The sequence below is a fragment of the Myxocyprinus asiaticus genome, chromosome 18 (assembly GCF_019703515.2).
Source record: "Myxocyprinus asiaticus isolate MX2 ecotype Aquarium Trade chromosome 18, UBuf_Myxa_2, whole genome shotgun sequence".
Classification (NCBI taxonomy): domain Eukaryota; kingdom Metazoa; phylum Chordata; class Actinopteri; order Cypriniformes; family Catostomidae; genus Myxocyprinus; species Myxocyprinus asiaticus.
This window is the reverse complement of record NC_059361.1, coordinates 2,682,501-2,700,896: the sequence shown is the minus strand read 5'-3', so window position 1 is coordinate 2,700,896 and position 18,396 is coordinate 2,682,501. Positions and strand designations below refer to the sequence as shown.

The 18,396-nt window shown below is 36.8% G+C and overlaps 1 protein-coding gene across 2 annotated transcripts in view; it reads left to right on the top strand.

Moving 5' to 3' along the window:
• The window catches only part of sema3d (sema domain, immunoglobulin domain (Ig), short basic domain, secreted, (semaphorin) 3D), a 91,896-nt gene extending 84,845 nt beyond the window's left edge, over nt 1–7,051 (top strand). For both annotated transcript variants that reach the window (XM_051724590.1, XM_051724588.1), the window contains exon 18: nt 2,716–7,051. In XM_051724590.1, coding sequence (XP_051580550.1) covers nt 2,716–3,108 — 393 coding nt within the window. In that variant the 3' untranslated portion in view covers nt 3,109–7,051. The remainder of the gene's footprint in view (nt 1–2,715) is intronic.
• The last annotated feature ends 11,345 nt before the right edge of the window (nt 7,052–18,396 follow it).

The window sequence follows — 18,396 nt, the reverse complement described above, 5'->3', positions numbered from 1 at the left end:
AGCGGTAATTCTCCATGCATGTGTGTGTTTTAGAGGGGTTAGGCATGCTTTGAAGCATCTTCTCCTATCGACTCTGAACAGCTGTATTGATTTAGTCCACGACAACAGCATGACTAGCAGGAGAAATCAGCAGGCACAAAAACACAGAAAGCAGAAAAAAAAATATATAAGGAGAGAAACAAGAGACGGACGGAAGGAGGGAAGACAAAGAGATAGAGAAGCTGATATTTGGGAATAATTGGATGCAAGAGTCAGAGTGAGGCATAAGCCTCAAACCAGTAGAGATGTCCAATTTACGAACAAATTGTTCTTTAGAACCGGTTCTTTTTTATGATTCGGTCAAACCAATTTGCAAAGAATTTGTGAGTCACACAACATTTACACTTTTTTTCAATGCAGTAGGAAAATGTATCTGGCAAAAAACACACACTCATTGTACCATTTAGTGACAGCATCTCACTGGAATACAAATGTACAGTAAATATGACCAATACAACTAAAAACAGCTTACATTTTCTGCAAGCACTATTGAGCAGTGTTGGAAAAAGTACTCGAGTAAAAGTACAGATACTGCAACAATATATCACTTAAGTAAAAGTAAAAAGTACATGGTTTTAAAGGTACTTAAGTATCAAAAGTAGGGAGGCACCGAAGTATCAGCGGCCAATTATTGACCAACTTAAATCCATCGACGTATCTGTAATAAGCATGAAAACAGCGGTATGAAAAACCGATGGTTTATTTCAAATTAGTAACACACTTTGTAAAAACTCTGTGAATTCAAATGCACAATCCAGAAATAGTAATAGCCACAATATGTGGAAGGGTTGGCACTCCAAAGAACATGTAATATAATTTTTTATTCTTGCTCGTTTTCACGTTAATGCGGAAAAAACATAATTTATGGACATGACCGGTGTGAAAGCGGCACTTGACTTCTGAGGTACTGAAACTTATTTATATTGAAAATAATTTATTGTTAGAACAGTAAAAAAGCTTTTGTACCTTTTCATAAATGTTTTAAGCATTCCTAAGCAAAATATCGTTTTTTGTTAAAATCGGCATCGTATCTGCCACAAAATTTCAAAAAGGTGCATCCCTAATCTATGGAGCCCCTTAGAGGTTAGTGCAGGATTTCTTTTATTTTTTTCTGAAATAGTTTTGCGTGCCCTCACAATAAGTTTTGCATGCCCGCTGCCCTCACAATAAATTTACCATGCTTTTACTATAGAAAACATATTTTAACCATGATATTCATTGTGAAACCATAGTTTAATTATGGTTACTGTAGGGGGGCCTGGGTAGCTCAGCGAGTAAAGATGCTGACTATCACCCCTGGAGTTGCAAGTTCAAATCCAGGGCATGCTGAGTGACTCCAGCTAGGTCTCCTAAGCAACCAAATTGGCCCGGTTGCTAGGAAGGGTAGAGTCACATGGGGTAACCTCCTCATGGTCGCTATAATGTGGTTCGCTCTCAGTGGGGCGCGTTGTGCATTGAAAATTAACTTTTTGATTATGGGGCATTTCCCCTCCAGATTTGATTTTTATTGGTATTTTCTAACTTTATGAAGGCATAATATAAAAATAAATAAGGTTATTACTTATCTTAAGAGTGAATTCATAATGGGTGCATTTTGAATTTTGAGGGCATTTTTGTCATTTTCAATAGCATTTTTGCTCCGAATACCCCATTTATTTCTATCCATGCCTTTTACCCTCCGTTATGATATTTTATGATGAATGTTGTAAATGTTAAGATTATGAAAATGGTTTTCGCTCACAGTCGCACACACATGTTTTTTACTCCAATAACCAGTGGAAGTTTGGGCTGTTTCTAAAAAGCATTTTAGTGACTAAAACCTGAAAATTTGTTAAGTAAAAAACGTGTACATGTTGTAACCATTGAACTATAGCAATATCTTCTGTTCTCTACTTTTTTTTAAGAAAGTAAAAAGATTTACTTGAACTGCTCTCTTGGCCATTTTTGAAAGTGCACCTGTTTGCCTGTGTTTTCAGAAAACCGTCGCCTTTTCACAGTGGAGAGAGAGCTTGCACATCTGATTGGGGGATTTCACTGCTTGATTTCTGGCAACCCCAAACATGTCGAAATCTAATTCTGATCGGCTGATCGCCGTTATTTAAAGTTCTCAAACGTAGATAATTAAAATATTATACTTGCATGATTGCAGAATTGGTCTAAGGGGGATGGTGGTTTTACAAGAAGGATGCTTTTTGCAGTTTCTTTCAACAAGGGAGATGACATCCCATCGCATCCCCCCTCAGCTCGAGCCCTGGATATAGATCAGGCCTGATCATTACACACCTTGTTGAAATTAGGCCCTGTAATCACTCAGGACCAAGAGCTTGTCACCTCCACCTTCTTCTGCCTCTCTCGTTAGCATTAACATGTGGTCAGCTTGTCTAATTGCTCTAATAAGACTCTAATGACCAATCAAATGGTATAATGTGAGGTCAGCAGAAAGTGGAGCGCAGAGGTTAAAGACTGATCTCTTGACCTTGAGGGAGCCTCGCTGTGGCCTCCTGGGCTCTGCAGCGCTATTGCGCATAATGATTTATGAGGATAAACCCAACAAGTGACATATGAATTCTCCTTTTGGTGATTAAGTTAATTTGGTGTGTGTTTCACATAAAACATTTGTAGAAATAGTTGTTATGGAGATGAAATCATAATTGTATGTGTGGCTGGTTGTTACAGATCAAACCAGATGACCGTGTGGTCGTAACAGAGCGGGGTTTGCTGATTCGTTGGCTCCAGCGTAGCGACGCCGGTTCGTATTTCTGCACCTCTCAGGAACACAGCTTCACCCGTACCCTTCTCCACCTCTCTCTTCACATCCTGGAACGAGGACAAATCCACGGACACCCAACTGTTTCACAGGTATCGTCAGAAAACCCCATCGTGACGGAGATTACGGCAGCCGAACCTCGCCAACGCTATAAGGACTACTTTCGCTTGCTGAGCGGTCCTGCACGCTCTCTGGACGAGTACTGTGAAACGCTCTGGCACAGAGAGAAGAAGCAAAAACAGAAGGGCAAATGGAAACACGTCCAAGAGTTTCGCAAAAGTAGGAATCGACGTCACCATTAGGGGCGCCAATGATGACTGTTGGATTTGGTTGTGAAGTTAAAAAATTAGCAGTGCCCTCATTAGCACTGGCAGAGTATTAGCTCAATTGTAAACCAAATGTAAGGAGAGACATTAAGCTTCTCCTGACCAATTTATGAATGGAAAGCAAGGATACCTTTAGTAGAAGTGCAATTGAAATGAAATTGCATTAAGTTTGTTTTTGTTTTGATCAATGCACCTAAAGAGATCCAATGATTCTTTACAGTTCAGATATTAAAGGAATATTCCGGGTTCAAGTTAAGCTCAATCAACAGCTTTTGTGGCACGATGTTGATTACCACAAAAAATATTTAGACTTGTTGCTCTATTATCATTTTACAAAAGCATGTACATTAATTGTTCAGTTAAATCTCGTGTGTTATTTGAGCTTTAAAGTTGTTTAAATCATCATTTTTTAAGTCGTTTTAGGGTTAACAAAATGCCCTCATCATGTTGTTAAATTGGATATAACTTTACACCGGAAAGGTTAGTAAGTGATATTATTACACTAAAATCATGTTTACATGCATATTGTTTACGTCTTGTGGCTATACCTTTGAAAGTGTACGGATTGTCCCCATTGACTTCTATTATAAGTGCCTCACTGTAACCCAGATTTGTGCTTTTTTAAAGAAAAGGAGGGACTAGTCGATATAATTTTTTGTGGTAATCAACATTATGCCACAATTGTAGCCTAAAATAACCCTTGTGACCACCAGTCATCTTGACTGCTCTTTAAAATAAGCCTATGGTATAGGGAAGACCGGGGCTAGTTGACACACTTTTTATTCCAGTGAATATTTCTCATTGTATGTTTATAATTGAAAGTCAGTTTCTGTATAGACACATAACATGATGTCTTGGCTACAAAAAAGCCACTGAACATTTTCACCGTTATTGCCCAGTAATACAGTTGAACACAAATTGGCCTTTTGTGACAACTTTCCCCAATGTGACAAAAACCAGTGGCGTAGGTTTCACGTGAATATTACGGGGGGTACACATCCACTCGTCACCATCACCCACTTTCTTTAAATCTACACATGCATTAAACTTTTTCAGCTTTTCAGCTAAATTTAAATAGTTAAACAATTATGAAGCACAAAACAATTCATGACACAACAAAAAAAGAAAAAGGTAATATGCAAAAATATAAAATTATTGTTTTGGCCAACAAATATTTTAAATAATACATTTGGGACATTTAAAACATATGTGTCAACATGCCCCGATCTGACTTTCATAAAAAAATACCTTTGTCCTAATAACACACTTTAACCTTTCATTAAAAATCTGCCTCTTACCTGAATGTATGCAAGTGTGGTTTAATGGTGTTCACATTTACAAAAAGTGTTCAAATTTAAGAGGGTTTTGAACAAGGTGTTTGAAGTCAACATCCCAAACCTCTTCTAGAAAAAACACACATTTGTGTAATTGTACTGTTAACTCCAAATTGTATCGTTAATGAGATGTAGCCCTTATCGCAACTTCCCTATGTGACAACTTGCCCCGGTCTCCCCTATTAAAAGCACATACCTCTTTAAACTCTATAACACATAATAAGGCCGAATGATTAATCAAAATAAAATAGAATTTGCATTATGACGTAGAGCGATTATCAAACCGTAAAGGCTGCGATTGAATTAATTAAATAAATAGTGTGCACGCTCTGCTCTCTGCGCTTATTTGTGCAGCACGGTTCTCTGTAATGTTACACATAATCAAAGCAGTTATTTACAGCGCTCTAGATTATTCCCAAATATGTTTGACTGCTAAAAGTTACTATCCAGTTCTAAAGTAACCTCTAAACACCCGGTGTTTGTGGACAGAAGAGTGGATGCATTAAACGGTCATTGTCAACTCAAACAAACAGAAATGTCTTCCTTCAATGTTCGCCAAAATAAAAGCTTCTGCCAAAATAAAGGCCCGCATAGCTATGCCGCATGCAGGTTAAGAGAATATTACATAAATATTGTACTGTTTGATAACAACAATAATAATAATAATAGTTGTTGTTGTTGTTAATATACAAAAATATATTTTCATAAGAATTTCTGGGTAACGCTTTCTATGAAGCCCATATTTATAATGCATCAGTAATGTCTCATAAAACACCTTATAATATGTTATAACTTCCCATGAATAATTGTAACCACAATTATAAGACATTATAATATTTACCTATTCATAGTTATACTTAGAGTATAATGCGTTATAACACAAGCAACATTTAATTTTATCTGCAGAAGTTCTAATGTATTATATATATTTGTAATATATATATATATATATATATATATATATATATATATATATAATATGTATGCTTTAAGTAAAGTGACAAAAGCAATGTCTTATTATAAACATACATAAGATATTTTTAAGAGGTTATAAGACATTATAAGTCATGCTAGAAGTTATAAACATTACACATGCACAGATACACTATACAGCACTTATAACATTAACTTTATTAACTTCTGCTGTGTTATAACTGGATGTTGCTTGTGTTATAATGCATTATACTCTAAAGTATAACTATGAATAGGGGATGTCTTATAATGTGTTATAACTGTAGTTATAATTATTATGATAAGTTATAACTTATTATAAGGTGTTTTATGAGACATTGTAAAATTGTATTTATAATGCCTTTACAATGCATTAAATATATGGGCTTCGTAGAAAGTGTTCCTGGATTTCTTGGCTTAATAATAACTTTATTGGGTAGAAACAGAGAAACATTAATGGGTTCCGAAAAATAATGATGAAAAGTGGGCTGAGACCCTTTCACAAAGTCAACAAAAACAGGTACAGAGTGAATAGATAAAGGAGATGTGAATCTTTTATTCTTTCTTCCCTTCTGTGTTTCATTGTATATTTTTATTTGATTTTATTTAGTCTGATTCTTTTTAAGAGGATGAAAGTGTGAACACCCTTTCTTGAACAGTATTTCTATTGGCAGTAGAGCATGTTTGCCCATGATTTAATTTTGGGAAACACTTACTAGTTTTTTGTTTGTTTGTTTGTTTTTATGTAATAATCGCATTGCAGTTCAAATAACAATTGTACTTTTTTTTTTTTTTTTATTGTCACCATTTTTTTGTCCAAATTGTTTAGCCCTAAAATATAATCTAATACACAAGTTCGGAAAAAAATGATTTTAACCAAGAATGAAAATGCATTCATGTTGAATGTATGTAAATATTTACATTATTTGTACATTAGATTGTGCTTTAGCATTATTTACATAGAATGCTGTTTTGTTCTTTTGTTTGTTTGAGACTATGATTATAGCCAAGCATTCCAGTTCACTGAGTAAAGTACATTATTTTTTTATGTTTGCAATGTGTCATACTGTAGGTAGTTTCTTTATGGTATATGACATTATTTAAAATGAAAATGGTGTCAAAATAAACTATTTTTTATTTCTACTTAACTGTGCGGTGAAGAGATGTGCAACAGATTAACTTGATTATTTTAGTAAACGTTGTTCTGTAGCTCAAATTGAAGAATTCAATTGAATCAAAAGCCCCGTTACCTGGTATTAAGATGCGTTTTGGGCGATCGATCACCTGTGAACAGGCAAGCCACATCACTGTTTACACCTGGTCATAATATGTGTCTCTTTTGACCACTTGTTTTCGGATTTTGAGGGGAAGGTCTCTGATGTAAGGACAACATGCATTAATCAAAACAAACCACGTCCGAAGTGGACACATTTACATATTTGTTAGTGTGGCTGAGTTTTGAACGGATCAGTCAAAACGCGTCTTAATACTAGGTGTAAACGAGGCCAAGCCCTTTTGAAAACAGTCTAACACAGACAAAAAAAAAATAAAAAATCTCATATGACACGGACAACAAGATATATTATCTTTTATATTATTAGGGGTCCAAGCAAGGAAGGTCTGGAACTAGTTCGAAATGGTGGACAGAATACCTACAAAGTAACTAAAGTTTGTAAACAAACTTTATGTTGGCTTGAAAAAGCCTTATCTGAAAGTTTAAAAAAGTTTAAAAGCTTGGAAATTTATAGACAGACAGACAGACAGACAGACAGACAGACAGACAGACAGACAGACAGATAGATAGATAGATAGATAGATAGATAGACGATGATGCCAGACAGACAGACAGATAGATAGACAGACAGACAGATAGATAGATAGATAGATAGACAGACAGACTATAGATAGATAGATAGATTGATAGATGATGATGACAGACAGATAGATAGATAGACAGACAGACAGATAGATAGACAGACTATAGATAGATAGATAGATAGACGATGATGACAGACAGACAGACAGATAGATGGATTGATTTAACATTAGGAAGAATGACAGACAGACAGACAGATAGATAGATAGATAGACGATGATGACAGATAGACAGACAGATAGACTATAGATAGATAGATAGACAGATAGATAGACGATGATGACAGACAGACAGATAGATTGATTTAACATTAGGAAGAATGACAGACAGACAGACAGATAGATAGATAGACAGATAGATAGATAGATAGATAGACAGAAAGATGATAGATAGACAGACAGAGACAGATGATAGATAGACAGACAGACTATAGATAGATACACAGACAGACAGACAGACGGAAAGATGATAGATAGACAGACAGAGACAGAGAGATGATAGATAGACAGACAGACAGAGAGACAGACAATTATAGATAGACAGACAGATGATTGATAGACAGATGATAGACAGACAGATAGATAGATAGATAGACAGACAGACAGACAATGATCATGAAGCTGGGTGTTGCTAACATGCTAATAGGCATTGTTAGCATGTTTTATCATGTTGCTAGGCATTGCTAAGGTTTGTGCAAAGTTTGGTGGTTGTAGCTTGAAAGCTCTTGGATGAGTTAGTGTCTACAATTTTGGTACTTCTAGTAGAACAGTAAGTTGGCTTTTTCAATTTTGATAATTTTCTGCCCTTTTCCAAACTGCTTGGACCCCGATAATTGCAGTTTATGGCTAAAAATGTTTTAATGTAATAATGCGAGTCAGTTATTGTGTTTAATATACAATAGTTCGGTATTTTTTATTTAATAAAGATTAAACAACAAACGATCTGTCCCCCATATCTCATAAGCAGTCACAGTCGTATCACATATCCCATGACTCCTTATTGTCTCCACGGAGTGCCACTGTTATGATTGATCTGAGAAATGACATTGCTAGGCAGCCATTTCTCAGAGGTCAACCGGCCTCAGATCAGATTAGAAAGGGTGTGAACTCCTCACGCATACATTATAATAGAGCACGACCTCAGATAACCTCATAGCCTGAAGCAGTATGTGTGTGTGCACATGTGTTTTCAAGGTCAGTTTGCCTCTCCCATCAGGATTTCTCATCTCCTCACATTTGGTAAATAATGCATGTGGTGCCCTGCTGAGGATGTCGAGGTCAATAGGTCAGACATGCACATACACACAAATGCAAACAAATTTTGGTAATTTCTAAAAGGATAAATAAACGACAATTTAATCTTTTATAAACCCTAATTAATAATCACTTTTAGCATCGGTGCCGAAAATATAACTCCGGATCCGTCTAAGTTTAAAGTTCAATAACAAGGCTTTTCTGTCTGATTCGGGGCACGTCCAGGAATGACAGTGACAACCACATGTGGGGTGCAATGAAGGGGAAATGACTCTTTCTGGGCTGATGGGAAAACTCATTTATCAGTGCTAAAGTCTTGAGTAATAACGCTTTCTCTTCCTGTACCTCCCGCTATGGCCAAGACAAGCAGAAAGTGATCTTTTCTCTTCAGAATGCCCTCCTGTAGCGGTGATCGCTAAAGCTCTTTAACTATACAAGAGCTTCTATTTAAAACATGTTCAACTTTGAGCTGACACAGGTCAAAGGTGGTGTGGGCTGAAGACGGACAGAGAGAGAGAGAGAGAGAGAGACAGACAGAAAAAGCACGAGAGAGAGATTTAAATTGGATTGATTAGGCTCAGCTGGGTGTTGTCCATGCCAATGAATGTCTTTGAAGATAGTTGTGTGTTTAAAGAGACTCGTGCATTGATACTGATGAAAAAAAAAAAAGTACCACTCCTTGAAAGTGTTTTAGGATTTCACTGGTTATAAATATTATGATTTTTGTGCATATTTTGCTTTTCAGTTTCAAAATTGAAACGCTGGCCATTTATGATTGCATAAGTTTCTCTATTGTTTTTTTTTAAGACAATAAGTTTATGAACAACTAATGTATTACAAGCAGTAAGGGCAAATTCAAGAAAATAAATTTGCCTGTTTAAAACATAATATCGATTAAATATTTGCTGGGATAATCCAATAATAATAATAATAATAATAATAAATCCATCTCTATTGTATTATACCATGAATACCATAAAAATTTTTTATTATTATTATTATTATTATTATGGAACAGCACAGAAAACAGCAGAAAATAATTTCTAATAGTTTATCTATGATTTACTTAATAGGCTCCATTGTGTGAATATAGAAAATGTTTGATCCCCAGCGTTGCATTTTGCTATGCTTAGAATTTTTTTATATATATTTTGGGCATATTTCATTATTTTTCAATCAGTAAATATGTTGGGAATTTAGGGGGGAAAAAGTACAGTTCATATACTTATTTGGATAATTCCTAAATTTGTTAGAAAATTGTCCTGTGACATTTTCATGCAAATTTAGCAAGCTGTGACAAATATGCCATTTTTTCCCCCTCCAAATCTGTGGGTTTGATGCAGTTCAGTTTCAGCTATTGCTATGTTTCATTTTACCCATATTTCTTAAATATTAGATATTATTTTATTGCTTTAAACAGATGTTACAATTCTGCAGTTCACATTCTTTGTGCATATCGCCACCTACCTGACAGGTAGGGGAATTTATAGTAAAAAAAAGGACTTAAATATTGATCCGTTTCTCACCCACACATATCATATGACTTCTGAAGACATGGATTAAACCACTGGAGTCATATCATTTACTTTTATGCTGCCTTTGTGTGCTTTTTGGAGCTTCAAAGGACTGATCACCATTCACTTGCATTGTAAGGACCTACAGAGCTGAGATATCTTTCTAAAAATCTTCATTTGTGTTCTGCTGAAGAAAGAAAGTCATACACATCTGGGATGGCATGAGGGTGAGTAAATGATGAGAACATTTTCATTTTTGGGTGAACTATCCCTTTAAGATGTTATTACAATCTGCGTAGCGTTATGACTTTCTGTCTAATATGGAACACAAATAGAAATGTTGGGCAGTATGTTTGCCTCAGTCCCCATTCACTTTCAATGAATGCAAAAGAGATGCAATGAAAATGAATAGTGACTTAGACTAACATTTTTTCAAACATTTCATGTTGTGTTCCATGGAAGAAAGAAATATATGGGTTTGGAACAACATGAGGGTGAGTAAATGATAACAGAATCTTAATGCTTGGGTGAACAATTCTTTTAAAGCCTGCTATCAAGCACTCCTTAGTAAGTTCCTGCTTACGAGTTTGGAAATCATAATTTCAATGTGCATTGAAGGGAATTGACACATTGGTCAAAATCATTTTCACTTTCCAGCAAAGACAAGCTCTTTCAGTGCTAGTGCAACAAAATTAAGAGCAAAGCATGCATATTTGATCATTTTCATGCTGTCATAGAGCATGATGAGAAATGTTTTGTAATGCAAGCCTGTTGCCTCATAAACTGACTAAATGAGCTGTATATTCTGTTTGACAGTTTTACAGCTATTCTTCATCAACAGTACACTAAATGTGTACAAACATGTTCAGCCAAAATTCACAATTACAACCTAACTATAACCAAAACCAGTTTGCATCTGCCATGATTCCTTAATTGAAAAATATTAAATGAATTGACAAATACAATCATGAGTTTCCCACTGGTAAATACAACATTGTGGTGGCGTTTATCTTGTTAATTGGTGTTTCTTCAACTTCAGGTTCTTTTTTGCTCTGTGGATTTCTCGAAAGTCTTGTTAAAACAGTTTTCACACTCTCACTAGTTTATTTAATGTATCTACTAACAATGTCCAACAGTGTATGAACATGCATCACAGGAGATTTATTTCATTTTTGTCATGAACATTTCCACCACAGTGTCATTTCAAGTGCATCACAAATTCTGTATTGTGTTTAATAGAATTCTGTGCTGGAAATGACGCTGATGACATTTTTGACACGTTTACGAAATAAAATGACCAATAGCTAGCATGTTATGTATCCTGAATACAAAATATTAAATAATGTTTTCAGGGGACTGTGTAGCTCAGGGAGTAAAGACGCTGACTCCCACACCTGGAGCCGTGAGTTCAAATCCAGGGCATGCTGAGTGATTCCAGCCAGGTCTCCTAAGCAACCAAATTGGCCCGGTTGCTAGGGTGGGTAGAGTCACGTTGGGTTAACCTCCTCGTGGTTGCTATAATGTGCTTCTCGCTCTCGGTGGGGCGCGTGGTGAGTTGTGTGTGGATGCCACGGAGAATAGCGTGAAACCTCCACACACACTATGTCTCCAAGGTAACGCACTCAACAAGCAATGTGATAAGATGTGCGGATTGACGGTCTCGGACGCAGAAGCAACTGAGATTCGTCCTCCGCCACCCGGATTTGAGTCACTACGCCACTACAAGGACTTAGAGCGCATTGGGAATTGGGCATTCCAAATTGGGGAGAAATAAATATATATAAACTCAGCAAAAAAAGAAACGTCCCTTTTTCAGGACACTGTATTTTACAGATCTTTATTGTAAAGGTTTAAACAATGTTTTCCATTCTTGTTCAATGAACCATAAACAATTAATGAACATGCACCTGTGGAACGGTCATTAAGACACTAACAGCTTACAGACGGTAGGCAATTAAGGTCACAGTTATAAAAACGTAGGACACTAAAGAGACCTTTCTACTGACTCTGAAAAACACCAAAAGAAAGATGCCCAGGGTCTCTGCTCATCTGCGTGAACGTGCCTTAGGCATGCTGCATGGAGGCATGAGGACTGCAGATGGGCAATAAACTGCAATATCCGTTCTGTAAGACGCCTAAGACAGCGCTACAGGGAGACAGGAAGGACAACTGATCGTCCTTGCAGTGGCAGACCACATGTAACAACACCTGCACAGGATCGGTACATCTGAATATCACACCTGTGGGACAGGTACAGGATGGCAACAACTGCCCGAGTTACACCAGGAATGCACAATCCCTCCATCAGTGCTCAGACTTTCTGCAATAGGCTGAGAGAGGCTGGACTGAGGGCTTGTAGGCCTGTTGTAAGGCAGGTGCTTACCAGACATCACCGGCAACAACATCACCTATGGGCACAAACCCACCTTCACTGGACCAGACAGGACTGGCAAAAAGTGCTCTTCACTGACGAGTCATGGTTTTGTCTCACCGGGGGTGATGGTCGGACTCGTGTTTATCGTCGAAGGAATGAGCGTTAAACCGAGGCCTGTACTCTGGAGCGGGATCGATTTAGAGGTGGAGGGTCCATCATGGTCTGGGGTGGTGTGTCACAGCATCATCGGACTGAGCTTGTTGTCATTGCAGGCAATCTCAACGCTGTGCGTTACAGGGAAGACATCCTCCTCCCTCATGTGGTACCCTTCCTGCAGGCTCATCCTGACATGATCCTCCAGCATGACAATGCCACCAGCCATACTGCTCATTCTATGCGTGATTTCCTGCAAGACAGGATGCCAGTGTTCTGCCATGGCCAGCAAAGAGCCCAGATCTCAATCCCATTGAGCATGTCTGGGACCTGTTGGATCGGAGGGTGAGGGCTAGGGCCATTCCCCCCAGAAATGTCCAGGAACTTGCAAGTGCCTTGGTGGAAGAGTGGGGTAACATCTCACAGCAAGAACTGGCAAATCTGGTGCGGTCCATGAGGAGGAGATGCACTGCAGTACTTAATGCAGCTGGTGGTCACACCAGATACTAACTGTTACTTTTGATTTTGACCCCCCCCTTTGTTCATGGACACATTATTCCATTTCTGTTAGTCACATGTCTGTGAAACTTGTTCAGTTTATGTCTTAGTTGTTGAATCTTTTTATGTTCATACAAATATTTACACATGTTATGTTTGCTGAAAATAAAAGCAGTTGAAAGTGAGAGGACGTTTCTATTTTTGCTGAGTTTACTGTATATATATATATATATATATTCAGACTTTTTGCAGAAGTTTATTATTGAAAGTCTATGTCTGGAGCAAGGCTAAAACAGTAAAATCTATACATAAAAGACATTTGAAAAGTACCAAAAACAAATGATGAAAGCCTGTTAAAAATTGTACAATTCAGTTTTAATGATTCCTTCATATAAAAAAAGAAACAAGTTAAAAAAAGTCTGTTAGTTTTAATAAAAATCAACCCTCAAGACATGAAATTGCCCAAAGTTGAAGAAACACCCAAAATACGATAATTCCAGTATGATTAAAATGCAGCAAAAGTGCGAGTCAGGTGACCTAATGGCAAGGTCTGGGTCTTATTGGTCAGACTGTTAGTCACGTGGTTGTCTCAGTTACTGATATTACTTTTGGTCTATTGGACGTGACATGTCGGGACTGAACTGAGTTGTGGTTTTGCCTCTTGGCCCTGAACTGGCATATTTTCCCTTGCAAGCTTGTAAGTTATGAGAGTCAATATGTTTTCGCCCACCCACCAGGTGTGTCAGGTTGGACTGCGATTTGGCCTAGAAAATCGATATTTAAGAACAAACTGCTAACTCACTCTCTGCGATAAAGCCAGATGTTTGCATTTCACACAGGTATTAATCTTGCATCTTTGATCAGCAGTTGTTGCTGCCTGTTTCAGCCATTATGACATCAACACATTATTTGCAGAAATGTGCTCATTAGTCCTAAATTAATGTCTCCACAGCTATTGATGTAGCACAGAACTATTTACACTCACCATATGTTCAGTCAGCTCCCATTATAGACCGTATAAATGCCAAATGCACAACTACACTTACACAAAGGTGTATCAGAAGCTAGTTTTGTATTAGTTAGTCCTCAAAATATAATTCAGTTTAGTTTCGCTTTAGTTTTCATTCTTTTCAATACAATGGCAGTTGGAAGCGACTCATTTGAAAGCTTAAAAAAGAATCAAAAGCATTATAAAAATAGTCCATGCAACCTGTGCAACATATTCCAAGTCTTATGAAGGCATATGATAGGTTTGGCGAAAAAAACAACATGAAATTTAAGTAATTTTTGTGGCACGCGTTCACGCAAGAACTTGCAAAAAAAATATGCATGATTCAAAACCATTAAACAAGTCTGAAGTTGATGTTTATTTTTAGCAGTACTTGAATTAATGCAGAAAATACATCACACATAAAATATATAAAAACACATTTAAAATTAAACACATTTTTCTCAAAAGTACAAATTAAAAAGTAAATGCCACATATTCTAAATAAAAGCTCTATTATTATTAAAAAGTCGAATACCAAAAGGAATGGTAGAGTTACCAAAACGGTTTGACCTTGTTTTGATTCAAGTCAGGTTGTTTTGATGGCGAAGAAGCCATTAAAGTCTTTGTATTATTCACTGAATAAAGAAAAAATGGACATAATGTGCAAGCTTTTTTTCTAACTTGATGTTGAAAAAGGAGAAATGAGCAGTGAAATTTTCTGTCAGTGTCTTATCTTTTTTGCTCTGTTCTTTGGTGAGTTTATAAGAGCTTTTCTCTCCCTCTCTTTGTTAACAAAGCTGATGAATATTTCAGACCATGTGTTTGAGAGCTTTTAAAGCCTTATTGTTTATTTATTACACAGAACAAATCACCACCATGACCATATCTTAAACAGGAATGCAGGAAATCAACAGAAAACAAGAGGCCAGTTGTGATCAGATGCCTTTCTTGCTACTAAATGTAGGTCCCTTCAAAATTAAATTAAGTCTACTATCAAACCATAAGCACAATAAAACTCTTTACTCGTCTTCTTGCAATGCTGACAGAGAAAAAGCAGCCCATGCAGCAACGTTCTGATACTTTCCGGAATGCAGTGACACTTATAATTAAGCTTACGAGCATTTATGTACGTGCACTTGTATGTTTTGTTTCTTTAGTGCTTGGACCCTTAAAAACAAGATGTTCCTAGAAAGTTAGGAATAGGTTCCCAAACAATTACCAATTATGAACCGTGCACTAACGTTAAGGGAACGTTATGTGTTTGCAGAGAAGTTCCACGAAGAACCTTTATAATCGTTGTTTGTGTAGAATGTTTTCAGTTCACCATCAATGTGTTGGTGCTTTAAATCAGATAGCTGAAGACTATATACAGGCATGTTCATGTGTGTTTGAACTCAAGAGCAGCAGAATTGACTTATCAAAACACGTCATTGAAAAAAATACAGGATTGAGATATCAAGGAGGTACAAGGTGTGTTTGGCAGAATATTACAGGGCAATTACGCTTCTCCAGATGTGGACCGCAGTGTTGACAGATAGAGAAGACAGACTGAAAGAGAGAGAACGGAGCAGCTTCCCTGAGAATATTGATTGTGTCCTGAGGGAAAGAGGGCTGGAGGAATGTATGACAGAGAGAGAAACAGTTGTTACCTCTGAGGGGTTAATAACTACCTGTACGGCTCACACCTGATTTATGCCCGGTATCTCTTCACCCGAGGGCTGCCACAACATGCTGATAACACACACACATGTAGAGTGAAGGCTTCATTCACAGGAAACATTTGTGCGTCTATGTTTAGGCAGCATCCTCATTTTCATCATACCAACATCTCACCTTTAGAGACACTGCAGGTTGCGACTGGTTTACGATGAGAACGTTACAGACCTGCACACTACCAGTCGAAAGTTTGAGCACATACACGCTCTTTAGTATTACTTGAGTATTACTACTGTCATTCATCAAAGTCGCCACACTTTGTGTAGATTTAATCTCTGCACTCTCTGAAGCAAGTTCACGAGGTGCATTTTGAGATGCTTTTTAAACGGTATAGAAGGAGTTCACATGTATGCTGTGAACATGTATTTACTTTAAAATGCTTGGTTTGTAGGAAATCCATGTAGAAAATGTATATTTGTTTTCAAAGCTACTTTCAAGCATTTAAGGGTCTTTCTCCAGCTTTGCGCACTTTCATGTCCAAGGGGTTGATCTTTATAAAAATACACAGATTTCCACTTTTTTCTTTTTATTACATGGTCTCATTAAAAATTAACAAGTGCTTTGAAATTTGCAGATAAATCAGAAATGTTCAGTTCTGATAATTTACAAAACAAAAAGTTGCACTGAACATATTATTGCAATCAGTAAAAACACAAACTGATCAAATAGTCATGTGTCATATGTTGTTGGAAAGCTCTCAAAAGTGCAGAATACAACCTGATTATTTGTTTTACTCAGACATAAATATAGCGAGTAATAGCTGAGTATATGTCTTTGACAATTATGTTTGTGTTGCTTATATGCCACATTTTCACTTATAACTTCACAAAAAATAACCGGAACATAAAATATCACACATCATTACTTAAAAGAGGCAATTATCTTTCAAACGAGTCCACACACAAGGTAATCAGATGTATAGATCATTAGATAATCCACATGAAGCACAATGTTACATATGGCCACCAGGAGATGGCGCCAAATACATGACACAGACTCAATGATGACTCAAATGACACAGAATGAAACTCATTCTGTGAAATCTCATTACTAAAATCATGTCTGCATGCTATGCAAACCTTTAGTCATTGTTGTGTTTGCATGTGTAATGAGTTCTTATGTACAATTATTATGTTTTATTTGTTTGGAGAGGTTTTTGGACACTATGATAAATTATTTTTGTAATGCTATAACTTTTGATTGCTTTGTTGTATCAACACAACATTTTTCTCAGATACAGTTGACATGATTGGGAACAAAATAAAAGCAGGTTTTTTTTTGTTTGTTTTTTTTTTTTTGAGCCACCTTATTTACACCCAATGAGAAAACTAAGGGGAGAAAAGCAGTTTCTTAAGCTGAGAGTCTAAGAATGTGTGTGTGTATGTATATATATATATATATATACATACACACACACACACACACACACACACACACACACACTGGCGGCCAAAAGTTTGGAATAATGTACAGATTTTGCTGTTTCGGAAGGAAATTTGTACTTTAATTCACCAAAGTGGCAATCAGCTGAACACATTGTAAAAAACTGCACCATCACTATTTACAAAAAGTCATTTTTGATCAAATGTAGACAGCAGCCATCACTCAAACACCTTATCCTTGAGTAATCATGATAAATTGATCATTTGGTACTAGAAAATCACTTGCCATTATATCAAACACGGTTGAAAGATATTTGGATCTTTAAATGAAGCTTAACATTGTCTTTGTGTTTGTTTTTGAGTTGCCACAGTATGCAATAGACTGGCATGTCTTAAGGTCAATATTAGGTCAAAAATATCAAAAAAGAAACAGCTTTCTCTAGAAACTCATCAGTCAATCATTGTTTTGAGGAATGAAGGCTATACAATGCTTGAAATTGCCAAAAAACTGAAGATTTCATACAAAGGTGTACACTACAGTCTTCAAAGACAAAGGACAACTGGCTCTAACAAGGACAGAAAGAGATGTGGAAGACCAGATGTACAACTAAACAAGAGGATAAGTACATCAGAGTCTCTAGTTTGAGAAATAGACACCTCACATGTCCTCAGCTGACAGCTTCATTGAATTCTACCCGCTCAACACCAGTTTCATGTACAACAGTAAAGAGAAGACTCAGGGGTGCAGGCCTTATGGGAAGAATTGCAAAGAAAAAGACACTTTTGAAACAGAAAAACAAAAAGAAAAGGTTCGAGTGGGCAAAGAAACACAGACATTGGACAACAGATAATTGGAAAAGAGTGTTATGGATCTTAACCCCATTGAGCTTTTGTGGGATCAGCTAGACTGTAAGGTGCGTGAGAAGTGCCCGACAAGACAGTCACATCTATGGCAAGTGCTACAGGAAGTGTGGGGGTGAAATGTCACCTGAGTATCTGGACAAACTGACAGCTAGAATGCCAACGATCTGCAAAGCTGTCATTGCTGCACGTGGAGGATTTTTTGATGAGAACTCTTTTGATGAAATTTCTTTCCATAAGAGCAAAATCTGAACATCATTCCAAACTCTTGGCAGCCAGTGTGTGTGTGTATATATATATATATATATGTATATATGAGAGTGTGAAAAATATTTAATCTACAATTTACTCTCTAGAAGTT